The sequence below is a fragment of the Scheffersomyces coipomensis genome (assembly GCF_036884675.1).
Source record: "Scheffersomyces coipomensis strain NRRL Y-17651 chromosome Unknown DFJ63scaffold_3, whole genome shotgun sequence".
NCBI lineage: Eukaryota > Fungi > Ascomycota > Pichiomycetes > Serinales > Debaryomycetaceae > Scheffersomyces > Scheffersomyces coipomensis.
In genome coordinates, this window is record NW_027042894.1 from 1,737,500 (window position 1) to 1,751,599 (window position 14,100).

The 14,100-nt window shown below is 33.2% G+C and overlaps 5 protein-coding genes across 5 annotated transcripts; all 5 read left to right on the forward strand. All coding sequences in view use genetic code 12, as the record gives it.

The window, feature by feature from the left end:
- Window positions 1–110: 110 nt before the first annotated feature.
- DFJ63DRAFT_335153 (uncharacterized protein) lies at window positions 111–659 on the forward strand (the record flags this gene model as incomplete). The annotated part of the gene is made up of 1 exon (XM_064908165.1): window positions 111–659. One exon carries the CDS (start codon window positions 111–113, stop codon window positions 657–659), a length of 549 nt encoding a protein of 182 aa, XP_064762956.1.
- A 529-nt stretch (window positions 660–1,188) lies between these two features.
- MYO5 (myosin 5) lies at window positions 1,189–5,168 on the forward strand. Its single transcript, XM_064903368.1, has one exon. The coding sequence runs from the start codon at window positions 1,317–1,319 to the stop codon at window positions 5,076–5,078; it is 3,762 nt and encodes a 1,253-aa protein (XP_064762957.1). The 5' UTR covers window positions 1,189–1,316; the 3' UTR covers window positions 5,079–5,168.
- Window position 5,169: 1 nt separating this feature from the next.
- Window positions 5,170–10,302, forward strand: SRB8 (Srb8p). Its single transcript, XM_064903340.1, has one exon. It carries the CDS (start codon window positions 5,344–5,346, stop codon window positions 10,216–10,218), a length of 4,875 nt encoding a protein of 1,624 aa, XP_064762958.1. The 5' UTR covers window positions 5,170–5,343; the 3' UTR covers window positions 10,219–10,302.
- An 83-nt stretch (window positions 10,303–10,385) lies between these two features.
- Window positions 10,386–12,323, forward strand: DFJ63DRAFT_312941 (Zn(2+) transporter; the record flags this gene model as incomplete). The annotated part of the gene is made up of 1 exon (XM_064906082.1): window positions 10,386–12,323. One exon carries the CDS (start codon window positions 10,386–10,388, stop codon window positions 12,321–12,323), a length of 1,938 nt encoding a protein of 645 aa, XP_064762959.1.
- Window positions 12,324–12,423: 100 nt separating this feature from the next.
- On the forward strand, window positions 12,424–14,028 carry ARG8 (acetylornithine transaminase). The gene has a single exon (XM_064903341.1). It carries the CDS (start codon window positions 12,524–12,526, stop codon window positions 13,883–13,885), a length of 1,362 nt encoding a protein of 453 aa, XP_064762960.1. The 5' UTR covers window positions 12,424–12,523; the 3' UTR covers window positions 13,886–14,028.
- Window positions 14,029–14,100: the final 72 nt, after the last annotated feature.

Sequence of the window (14,100 nt, forward strand, 5' to 3'; positions counted from 1 at the left end):
AATAAAATGGTTGCGAAATATGTTATGCTAAATAATCATTTAGAATAAATAGTTGACAATACGATTTTCTTGTAGAATTTATTGTAGAACATAAATCTAAACATCACATAATGACAGAAGAATTAGTAAATCATGACTTGGATGAAGTTGTCACAGAAGCTTTTATCCGAAACATAAGCATGGTTAATTTCGATCCCTTACCTGATAAATTAAATGGAATTTCAAATTTAGTGCTACTTGTAGATACAACTTTGAATGATGACTTTGACAATATTATGATTCCTGATATTCCTACTATTGGACAAATTTTATATCATAATGATAATGAAATTATGAACTATGAAGATTCTCTGCAGTTCTTCTTCGATAATGCTCATAAGTTTAAGAACCCTTTGCAGCCTTTAACAATTACTCTACAATTCAAGCTTGGAATCCATGATGATGGAAGTTCAATGATTGATTTATTATCGAAGGCTAATTATATCAAACGAATGGGATATTTCAACTTCAAATTGTATATCTTTCAAATTGTCACTGGTCAAGAGCCTGAAAATTTTAAGATTCCTCCCTTAGAACTCTTTGAGGATTTGAATTGCATTGAATTTAAATTTGACACCTCCCAGATATTTGTAATTGAACCAAGAAGTTCAACCGTTTGATAAAATTGAAAAATTGTGTTTAGATACCTCTATTAGGTTAATTGAGGTTAATTTCTTTCCGGGTATATCGAACTATATTCATATTTTCTGTGACCGACTTATTTAACTAATTTCTCAAATTAGTTGAATTCGAATTGCTCTTCTTTTAGTATCTACACTTGTCCTTTTTTCTATTTGTAAACAATGTAAACTTTATTTGTTATCTTACTTTTCAGAACAAGCAAATTACAGTAGGCAATATTGTAAAATGACAAATTGTACGCAACATTATTGTGTACTTGTATTACCATGTTATGCACATACAAAGATCCATCTGTATTAATCAAAGACAACAATAAGAGAACAAACAGACATGTTAACTTAGAGCAACAACAATAGTAGCTGTAAATTATAGTTGCAATATTATTACCACTGCGGACCACAAAAGGCAATTATTGTGGTGAAGTATTTTTGGTCTTTCGCACGCCCTCAAATGACCGTTTACAGCCTGGTTTGGATCTGATAGGAGTGAGGACTGACAAACAGGAAAGAAATGAGAAAAACGTTCAAATTATCAATTGATTGATTGATTGATTATTTAGATCGTTTTCAATTGTACTTGTCGAAGAGTCATCAATCTCTAGAATCATCATATCACAGATCCACTAGAAGTTAACGATGGCTATTGTCAAAAGAGGTGGTCGTACCAAGACCAAACAGCAACAAGCTCCTGCGAAATCTGGTATCAAGAAAGCAGAGTTTGATCTCCATAAAAAGAAGGAAGTGGGTGTATCGGACTTGACTTTATTGTCGAAAATCACTGATGATGAAATCAATAATAACTTGAACAAGAGATTTATGAACGATACTATCTATACTTATATCGGACATGTGTTGATTTCAGTTAACCCCTTTCAAGATTTAGGTATCTATACCGCAGAGACTTTGAATAAGTATAGAGGTAGAAATAGATTAGAAGTTCCTCCTCATGTGTTTGCTATTGCTGAAGCAATGTATTATCATTTAAAGTCATATGGTGAGAATCAATGTGTGATTATTTCTGGTGAATCTGGTGCTGGGAAAACTGAAGCTGCCAAACAAATTATGCAATATATTGCTAATGTCTCTGTTGATACTAATAATGCTGAAATATCGAAGATTAAAGATATGGTATTAGCTACTAATCCATTATTAGAATCATTCGGTTGTGCTAAAACATTAAGGAATAATAATTCATCAAGACATGGTAAATATCTTGAAATCCAATTCAGTGAAGGTACTTATCAACCTATTGCAGGTCATATTACCAATTACTTATTGGAAAAACAAAGAGTGGTATCTCAAATCACCAATGAACGTAATTTCCATATCTTTTATCAATTCACTAAAAATTGTCCTTCTCAATATAAACAACAATTTGGTATTCAAGGTCCAGAATCATATATTTATACTTCAGCTGCTAAATGTATTAATGTTGATGGTATGGATGATGCTAAGGATTTCCAAGATACTTTAAATGCCATGAAAATTATTGGTTTGGCTCAACAAGAACAAGATAATATCTTTAGAATGTTGGCCCTGATCTTATGGATTGGTAATATATCATTCGTAGAAGATGAAAGTGGTAATGCTGCTATAAGAGATGATAGTGTGACCCAATTTGTGGCATACTTATTAGATGTTGATCCTGAGCTATTAAAGAAATCTATTATTGAAAGAGTGGTTCAAACATCCCATGGTATGAAGAGAGGTTCTATCTATCATGTGCCCTTGAATATTGTTCAAGCAACATCAGTAAGAGATTCATTAGCAAAAGGTATTTATAATAACTTATTCGAATGGATTGTTCAAAGAGTTAATGTTTCATTAAAGGGTGTTCAAACATCTTCAAAGTCAATTGGTATTTTAGATATTTATGGTTTTGAAATTTTCGAACATAATTCATTTGAACAAATTTGTATTAATTATGTTAATGAAAAATTACAACAAATTTTTATTCAATTAACTTTAAAAGCTGAACAAGATGAATATGTTCAAGAACAAATTAAATGGACTCCGATTGATTATTTCAACAATAAAGTCGTTTGTGATTTGATTGAAGCTACCAGACCACAACCAGGTTTATTTGCTGCTTTGAATGATTCTATTAAGACTGCTCATGCTGATTCTGAAGCTGCAGATCAAGTGTTTGCTCAAAGATTAAGTATGGTTGGTGCCAGTAATCGTCATTTCGAAGATCGTAGAGGTAAATTTATTATTAAACATTATGCTGGTGATGTCACTTATGATGTTGCTGGTATGACAGATAAGAATAAAGATGCTTTATTGAAAGATTTATTGGAATTATTATCAACTTCCAAGAATCCATTTGTCAATAATACTTTATTCCCTCCTGAATTACTTGCTGCTGCTTCGGATGCCAAGAAACTGCAAACTGCTTCAGATAAAATTAAAACAAGTGCCAATTTATTAGTTGATACTTTATCAAAATGTCAACCATCATACATCAGAACCATTAAACCAAATCAAACAAAACGTCCAAAGGATTATGATAACCAACAAGTATTACATCAAATTAAATATTTAGGTTTGAAAGAAAATGTTCGTATTAGAAGAGCTGGTTTTGCTTATCGTACCACATTTGATAAATTCGTGCAAAGATTCTACTTATTATCATCAGCAACTGGTTATGCCGGTGATTATATATGGCGTGGTGATGATATTTCAGCCGTTAGAGAAATCTTAAGAGCTTGTCATATTCCAGCTACTGAATATCAATTAGGTACTACTAAAGTTTTTATTAAGACTCCAGAAACATTGTTCGGTTTGGAAGATATGAGAGATAAATATTGGCATAATATGGCTGCCAGAATTCAAAGAGCTTGGAGAAGACATCTTAAGAGACAAGAAGATGCTGCTAAGACTATGCAAAGAGCTTGGAGAATGAAAAAGCACGGTAATGAATTTGAAATTTTACGTGATTATGGTAATGGTTTATTACAAGGAAGAAAAGAACGTCGTAGAATGTCCATGTTAGGTTCACGTGCATTCATGGGAGATTATTTGGGTTGTAATCAAACTTCAGGTCAAGGAAGATTTATTCTTAGTCAAGCTGGTATTAGTGAAAAAGTTATCTTTTCCGCTCGTGGTGAGATTCTTCAAGCCAAATTTGGTAGATCTTCAAAGAGATTACCTAGAATATTCATTTTGACTAGTGCTAATCTTTATGTTGTTGCTGAAACTTTAATTGAAAGAAAATTACAAATACATAGGGAATACTCTATTCCAATTGGAGGAATTAATTATGTTGGATTATCTTCTTATGCTGATGGCTGGGTAGCTATTTCATTGCATACTCCAACACCAACTTTGCCTGATATCTTCATTTGTCTTGACTTTAAAACTGAATTGATTACTCATTTAAAGAAACTTAATGCTGGTTTAACTATTAATATAGGACCAACAGTTCAATATCAAAAGAAGCCAGGAAAATATCATACTGTGAAATTTGTGTCAAGTAATGCAGCTGAAGTTCCAGCCTATGGTGATGTTTATAAGTCGGGTACTATCTCCGTAAGACCAGGTTTACCAGGTAGTAGTAAGAATCCAAAGAGACCAAGGGGTCAACCTGGTAAAATTGACTATTCAAAATATTATAATAGAGGAGCTAACAAAAAGTCTGTTAGAGATTATGTACCTGCTGCTCAAGCTAATGCTCGTTCTTATCCAAACCCAGTGGTTCAACAGCAGCAATCATATCAACCAGTCGCTCAAGCTCCAGTCCAAGTCGCTCAACCTGTTCAAAGAAAAGCCCCTCCTCCGGCTCCTGTTTTACAGCAGCAACAACCAGTTGCTCAGGCACAACCAGCAGCTACAATTAGAGTCAAGAAATCAGCTCCATCACCACCAGTGAGAAAGACAGCTCCTCCTCCTCCACCACCTCCAGCAGCATTCACAGCCCCACCAAAACCAAAATTCCCTACTTATAAAGCCATGTATGATTATGATGGATCTGTTTCTGGAACTTTCGCTCTTGCAAAGGATACTGTCTATTACATTGCTGATATAAATGGTAAATGGGGTCTTGTTAAGACATTAGACGAAAAGTCTGAAGGATGGTCTCCTATTGATTATTTACAAAAATGTGAACCACCTGCCAGTTTATTTGGTGGAGTTTCTCAAGTGCCTACTCCCCCACCAGCACCTCAAGCTCTACAACCACAAGCCAGAGTTCAACAACAACAACCTGTATCTGTGTCCCCAACCCCAGTCCAACCTGCTGCTCAAAATGGAAGTTTAAGTAATGGTTTAGCTGATGCTTTAAGAGCCAAACAACAAGAAGAAACCACATTAGCTGGTTCATTAGCTGATGCGTTGAAAAAGAGACAAGGTGCCACTAGAGACGATAGCGATGAAGAAGAAGACGATGATGATTGGTGAGTTTTCTGTAAGGATTTGTATGTTATATCTGAACGTTTTATGATATATAGATAATGTAAAAATAAAAGATTTTTGTATTTTGTATTATTTTGTATCATGTGGCCGAAATTTAATTGATCGCAAAAATATAACCGATATTGAATTTTCGAGTGGAGGTCACTTTGAATATGGTCCATCAGCAATAGTGAAGAGCATTGATTATTGACCATAAGTTATAGTTCTATTTATGATAGTTATAGCTGGTGCAAGTCAATAGATAGTCAATATGTCAAAACCTCGAAGTAGAAATAGTTTGTTGTCGTCTCACAACAGATCTACGTTTGGAACCACTACTAAAGATGAACTACTAGCTCAGAAATTCCTGATGGAAAGACCAGATGCACCATTATATCCATTGAATGATGTTGATGGTCAAGCCGAAACATACAATGATCCATCCATCAAATCTAATTTTCAAGCTACTTTTCCTGACTTCAAACCATGGAAAGATCATACTAATTTATCGAATGATAAGAGAGAACAAGAGACTCTGAAATTGAACAATACATCATACTTGAATAAAGGTTATTTTGAAGCTCCAATGGTGGCCAATGAATATTATTCAGCAAGAACGTTGATTCAAGCTACAGTTTTCACTTCAACTGAGAATTGTAATGAAGTATTAAAAGAGTTGTCCCAACATTTAACGAACTCGTTTAAAGCTAGAAATGAGGTCATTAATAAGATCAAATACAATTCAAATAAGTTTAAAATCCCTCCCAGAGTGACATTAACAGCTTCAAAGAAAGAAGCATGGCTTCGTGATTTAGCTAATCCAGAAATTCCATTCCAGAAAATTGGTGAAAAAATTCCGCATGGTATTAGAAATAAAATATTGGTCGATGCTGTATGTACCAAGACAGTACCTATAAACAGAGCTCTATGGTTCACCAAATGTGTGCTATATGGGGAACTTATTGCATTAAGAAGAAAGCATCAAGCAAGATTATCGTTCGCTGGTACAGTGCTGCATACATCAGAAGCGTCAAGTCTAGAGAAATTTGAAGATCATTGGTTACAAGAATGGACGCAGCAGGTTAGTGATTACGTTTACAGATTTTCCAAAGAAATAACAAACTTTTCAACTCCAGAAAGAAAAGGAAATTACATGATCAGATTGAGATATTTACTAACATTGGTTGAATCATTGTATATTGAATGTTTGCTTGATAAAAACCTTTTCCTTTCTTTGATTATTAAATTCTTAAAGGAAGGACTTCCACTAGAACCTATGCATATATCAGAGTTGTTATCTTTATCTACAAATGATGGAGAGGATGTAGCAGTCGAAAGTTGGATGGATGAGGTTGATTTGAATTATGGTCAAAGGCTAGTTGCGTTAACCTTGATAAAAGTATTTTGGAAAGATATATTAAAGCTTGATTATTTGTGTAAAGAATTGAGTGAATCATTACTTTTGAATTATTATTTCATAGACACAATTGCAGGCAAACAAACTACATCAACAACCACTCCTAGGTCAATACTCCCTTCGGGATTAAAGCAAAGTATAATGACCATGATAGGTGATACCGTAAATTATTTATTCAAATTTAACACCAATATGTTTATTATACCCAACTATTGGATTTTGATCAATGGGGTGTTATTCAAGATATTACTTGAAGGAACTCAAAACAGTGGAGAAGAAGAAGCTGACGTACTGAAGCAACTTGAACTTGTGAAGTTTAGAAATGAGAGTTTAATATTAAGTATGAAGAATGTGCCTTCTGCACCTTTATCAGTTCCATCTCATGAAAGGCGTAGTTCATTACTTGGACCTCAAACTATAGTTTCACCAATACCAGTTGCAGGAATCCTCGATGAAGAACTGGTGGTTATTAATAGAAATTCAGACGATGTTTTTCAAATCATAAATCAATTAGATTTATTGAAATTAAATAATAATCTCGCCAATATTTTGAAACCTATTTCAGGTTCCACCGTCACAAAAGCTAATAATTGGAAGATAAATTTACGTGTAGTAGTATATTGGTGTATTACTAGATTTCGGTCAGAAAGAGAATCAAGTGAAGGTATATTGGTAATCTGTAACTTTTTAAAGAGAAAGGTATTTTCGGGATTGAATCCAAAAGCAAAAGGTAATCCAAAAGCTGAATTTGAAAATGAACTTCTTGAGATCATTTATTATATTGCTGAGAATGATATGGCTAAGATTGACAAATATAAATTATATGTGTTGATTAATGAACTTTGTCAATTGAAGGTTATTTCCATTGGATCGTATTTGAGAAAATTCATTGCTTCTGGTATCTTTTATTTATCACCTGGAGCTGATGAAAACATTATGGCTGATGATTACAATCCATTGGTTGAAACTCATTTATCGATCCTTCAAAATTTACCTATCATTAACAATAGGCAATTTGATAGTATCTTGAAGAAATTATCGTCATCGCCATCTGATTTGAAGGAAAAATTCGAGAAAGGGAAAGATATTTTGAAATATAATATCTTAGAAAAGGTTGCCAGTAATGATCCATCACCAGATTTTACTGAGAGTTTAACTTATGTTACTGGGTTGAACGTGGGAATAAAATTCTTATTAGTCAACTGGATTACAAATGAATTGAAAACAACTATTTTGAATTCACCTAAACTTGTGCATATCACACCACTTGTCATTGCCAACTTATACGACTTTTATTCCAACTGTGATAATTTAACCGTCTTCTTTAAGATAGTGGTTAAGTTCCTATTGAAAAATGAAGGAGGGGTGATTATTTTGTACCTTGATTCCCTTTACTTGATCTCAAGACTCCTCATTAGACATTTTAAATTGCTTAAGTTCGTGGCTGGTAACACTCACAATACATCTGATTCCACTTGCTACGATTTATTTAAATTGGTAATACAGACTTATAAAGATTTCCAATCCCGAGAGTTTGATTATTTTAGATTTGATCAAGTTTGGACATTCGTGGATGGTGTATTTGATAAAACCTTACAGAATGAAGTTGGACAAAATCAAATGAATAAGAAGAAAGCTTTTGCAAACATTTTTGAAAAGGATCTGATTGACTCGCCTATGAAAATCAATACACATGAGTTAGGTAATGGTAAAGGTGGTAGTGATAAATACACACCTGGTGATTTCAGATCGGATTTGGATTCTCTTCTTCAGAATAAATTCCGTCCTATGGATGTAACTGAGGTAAAAGAATTGTTGGGTTCTTTAAAATTGAATGTTGACATTACTAGTCCTCTTTCGTTAAAGAAAGCAGCTTTTACTTTAATTGAAAATTTATGGTCTTCTGGTAAGACTGGATCTGAAGAAGTTGACGTACAAAGCATTAAGCTCTTGGTTAATTTAAGAAATAGTTTGGGATTTGAAATGTTTTCTAGTTTCAATCTAGAGCTTACTAGTTATATTGAAAGCTTGATGCTTGATGATAAGGAAATCCCAGATATCTGTCACTTTTATAAGAAGTTGATTATTTATGAAGTCATCAAGGTTACTGATTTGATGAGTATTCTTGATAATGTTAAAGATAAAGTTCCTGAAAGGGTATCTAGGGTAGTATTAGATGTTTTGCTTCATGATTCTGTGGAATCATTTAGTAGTAATCAAACTTTATTGCTTAAGGTAATCCGACTTGGATATAGAGATCGTTCTAGTGCTTCATTTCATCATTATATACTTCGAAGCTTGAATAGGTTAGAAGGACCTATATCTGAAAATGAGACGTTCTTAGAACTTAAGACTGATATTTTAAAATATTTCAATCAAGTGTTGGTCACTTCGACAAGATTAATCTTAGATGAATTCATATCAAAGTTACAATTCGATGATGCTATCTTCATTCTCAATTCATCACTTATAAGACCATCAACTGATTTTGTGAAGTGTTTAAAAGATTTCAAAAATGTATCTAGTGAAGTTGATGAATTTAACATGCCTATATATCAACTATTATTAAGAGTCATATGTCAACAAGAAATATCCCGAGTTAATAAGGTTGAACAAAAGCAAAGTTTAAGCTTTATAGTGGAATCGTTTGTCCAAAATCTTAATTTCACATTTTCTTCATACAATTCTTACATTGGAGAATGTTTAAATTTCATGGTTTGGGATGATAAAGTCTGTATTTTAGAGATATTGGAGACGATGTTTTTAAGAGGAACTAAGTTTCTTCCTTCTGAAGATGCTATTTCACTGAATAAAGCGGTTGATTTAAGTAATATTTTAGAAACGGTTAATTTACTTCCAGTGTTTAATGATTTTTTTAAGAAATTCTCAGCATCTTCAACAAGTATAGTTGAATCACTGCATGATTTCTTTACTGATCTTTCTCGATTCCTAGTTAAATTGTTAGAATTGGTTAATGCAGAAGAATTGTTTGTTTTTGAAGAAGATATCAGTAATACTATATCAGTATTCTTGAGAATGTTGATTATTCACAAGATTACTTTAACAAATGCTATTATTGTATATGATGGCGATCAATTCACATTTATTAAAAACTTGATTGCTTTGTTGAATTCTAAATTCTTATCTGATGTTAATGAAAAGTTAAGGATTCTTCTATATGATTTATTACTTCTTATGAAGTTATCCATTACCCAAGAAATCAATCTGTTAGGTGATAATGCAGTGGTTGAGCCCACATCACCAGATTTCGTAGGTGGTGGGGCACAAGGAAGTCCACCAGCTGATGATCAAACTAAGATTTCAGGTGATAATTCTTCAGCTTTCAATCCATCTTCTATATCCAACATTTCCCAAGTTGCTTCATTATTCAATTTACCTGAACCAAATGCCAATAATCCATTGGAACTGTATATCGATGAGGCCAAGATTGAAAGTGTGTTAACTCTTGATGAAGATGAATTACAATGTGGAGGTGATATCCATAGTTTCAATGATCGTAACTTGATGCTTGTATCTTCCAGAACAGAATCGGTTAGTTTATCCAATGCATTTGGTATATTAGGGTCTACCCCAACTACAGTAAAATCTAAACGAGATTTCAAGCTTCGTAGTTTTGAAATCCTAGAAGATTCCAGTTCATCATTGAATGATGGATGTATCAATCTACAATTGTTTGATGCCTACACCACCAAAGAAAATCCAGCTTAAACTCTTCCTTGAACTCTATCTACATAGTAAATTTCAAATACATGTTGCACTTTTTTGCGTCTAAATAAATTCTTGTTGCGCGTTGTTATTAAAACCAGAAAAAAAAAATTCAATTTAACTCGAAACGGTTAAACTGACTTTAACGGTTATGGATTGGAATCAAAGTAATGTCTGAAGGGGAAGAAACATATGCAAACGTTGCTCTTAGCGACGTATCAGATAACGAAGAAATAGACGATAATATGGCTTTGTCGGGTGCCCCTATTGTATCTACTGTGTTGGATGTACCGTCTAACAAAGCCATGGGAAATGGTATACCATTGTTAATGCCCGATGGAAAGAAAGGAGGTTCTGACCTTAGGAACTTGGCTAGTGCTAATTTCTCATCTGATTCATTGTCAGGGAATCAGTCCCCTTATTTGAATAATGGTTTTACTCCAATGTCACCTGTGGGGAGTAATACTAATAATGGTGGTTTATTAAGTCCAGCCCAAGTTGCTACAAATTATCATTTCAGAAGATACTCCAATTCATCTATTAATGGATCTCCAGCTCCCCAACCTATGTATAATTCTCGTCCAAGACCAAAATCAGGTATGTTTACCATGGATACTAATCATTATACTATATCAGAGGATGATCATATGCCATTATCACCTGTCATAAATGTTACTGATTATCGTACGTCATTGCTGGCTAATGGTCTGCAATCATATTTATCAAAATCACCATCAAGATCATCATCACCAACCAGAGCTGGGCGACTGGTACGATCCAAGTCTCCAGTCAGACGTTCAGGATCACCAACTAAAGCACAACCATTTAATTTCAAGCCTCAAGAAATGTTTTTGAATCCAAATGGGTCATCTCATTCGATTCTGTCAAAACCAGCCCAAAGAAAAGGTCATAGATATAAGACATCTTCTGTTTCCATGAACTTATTCCAAGAACCTCCTCCAGCATTCACAAGTGATGCAGTAACTATTCCTGATCTGTATCCTATACCTACATTCAAAGAATCAATAGCATATATTAAAGGTAATCAAAAATTAAGATTAATCTGGTCATTATTTCATTTCGTAACTGCCTTGGTGGTATTCATTATTGGATTCAGATATAAATTATCATCATTATCAACATTAGCTCATCTTATATTTTATGATTCACTTGGATCCTCAGTTATTGTATTTGTTGATATCATGTCAAATTTCGAAGTATGGAATAAATCATCAATAACTTATCCCTTTGGATTAGGTAGAGTCGAAGTATTAGCTGGGTTTGCATTAAGTTCATCCCTTATAATGGTTGGATTTGATCTTTTAAGTCATTTTATTGAAGAATTCATGGCATTATTGGTGGTTGATGATCCCGAAACAGTTGAACATCTGTCACATCATGTCCATGGTGATCATGGTAGTGAAGTGAATTGGTTTGTTTATAATTTCACGTTAATAGCTGTGATTGGAATCACACTTATCAGTTCAAGTTATATACTAGCCTACGATAAAATTAATGATATGATATCATCATCAGATGATATAAATACATCTAAAAGTAGTATTTCAATCGAAGAAAAATATGATAAAAATACCAATTCCAAATTATATAAATATCTCAGAATATGGACCAAAAATCCAACTCATTTCCTAACCCTTTGCTATTCACTTTATTTATTCATATCACCTTTGGTCCCAGATGGTGCCTTGGAAGCAGTATCATTTGATCTTAATGAATTAGCCACGTTGGTGGTTGCTTCCATGTTAAGTTACACTGGTTGGAAGCTTGTTAAATCATTAGGTGGGATATTATTATGTTCATATCCCTATTCTGATTACGATTATCGTGTGCTTAAATCAGTGGTTACAGATAGAATATTATCCCTGGATGCTTACAAATTCACATATTCAATCGATTCGTTATTTGTGACTAAATTTAATTATGAATTATTTGTAGTAGGTGTACGAATCACTATGAAAGGAGCTGATGTGGATGAAGAATCGAGACTTCGTTTTCAAATAAATAAAATCATAAAAGAAGAAATCCATACGTTAGATCTTAGTGGGTCTAGAAATGAAATTGAAATCACAGTAGATATAAATAGATAGGGTAAATAAAATAAAAATGTACGTAAGTAGCTACCAATAGAAATTAGTTCTTCCCAATTAGGTAATTGAGAAATGAGTCAACCGCGATGTGAAATCTAAGAATTCTCTCTTTTTACGAACATAAAAATTTTTTTTTCACTTTTTGATAATTTTTCATATCAACAAATAGAGATCAAGATATTAGTTAAGAGACTATCATAATGCTTAGACAATTAGCTACTAGACAAGTTAGATTGACTTCTAAGGGAGGAGTCTCCTTTGCTAGAAATATCCGTCACATATCTAATATTGTTTCCCAAAAGGATGCTTCAGAAGATTCTCAAACTGGTAAATTCATCAATACTTTGAATAAACCTTATTCTGTCACTACTTATGCTCGTCCTAATTTGGTGTTAACCCATGGTAAAGGATCACTCTTATATGATTTAGAGAATAGACAATATGTTGATTTCACCAGTGGGATTGCTGTTACTTGTTTAGGACATGCTAATAAAGAATTAGCTGAAATAATACATGATCAATCTACTAAACTTCTTCATTGTTCAAATTTATATTATAATCTTCCAGCTGGTGAATTAGCTAATAAATTAGTTTCCAAGACCAAAGAATCAGGTGGTATGAAAGATGCTCAAAGAGTGTTTTTATGTAATTCTGGTACTGAAGCAAATGAAGCTGCTTTGAAATTTGCTAGAAAATATGGTAAATCAATCAATGAAAATAAAATAGAGATTATTACTTTCAATAACTCATTCCATGGTAGATCTATGGGTGCCTTGTCGGTGACTCCTAATCCAAAATATCAAGCTCCTTTCGCTCCATTAATTCCAGGTGTTCAAGTTGCTGATACTGCTGATATTGAAAGTGTTAAAAGTTTAATCCATAAAGATAAGACATGTGCCGTGATTATTGAACCAATTCAAGGTGAAGGTGGTATTAATGTGGTTAGTGAAAAGTTCTTAACTGAACTTAGAAAGTTATGTGATGATAATGAAGTATTATTAATCTTTGATGAAATACAGTGTGGTTTAGGTCGTACTGGTAAATTATGGGCTCATTCTAATTTAGAACAAGCTGTTCATCCTGATATTCTTACTATGGCCAAAGCTTTAGGTAATGGATTCCCAATTGGAGCTACTATGATTACTGAAAAAGTCGAAAATTCATTAGCTGTAGGTGATCATGGTACAACTTATGGTGGTAATGCTTTAGGAGCTAGAATTGGTTCATTTGTGGTTGATAAGATCACTGACGAAACATTCTCTGAAGGGGTAAATGAAAAATCAGCTATATTCGTATCTCTTCTTTCTAAAATCGTTGAAAAATACCCTGACCATGTTGAATCAGTCAAAGGTAAAGGGTTATTATTAGGTTTACAATTTAAAGATAATCTTACTAACTCTGCTGTGGTTGATAAATGTAGAGAAAATGGTTTATTAGCTATCACTGCTGCTTTAAACGTGTTAAGAATCGTTCCAGCCTTAAATATTCCAAATGACTTGATCCGTGAAGGTGTAGAGATCTTAGACTTTAGTATCAAACAAGTTATTGAAGAAAGTAAATAGATTTATGATAGATTTTATAGTACTTTAAAATTTAAAATTGCCCGTCGTCAAACACGCTAAAAAAAATAATCGAAGTCAAAAATTTGGTGAGAGAGCCCTTTAATAAAAAAAAAATACAGCACCAACTGATAAGTAACAGGTCAATTCTTGATCTTAAAGGATAGACAAGGAGCCAGAACTTTAGATACACAACAACTTGCTACAACAGTTGGTTC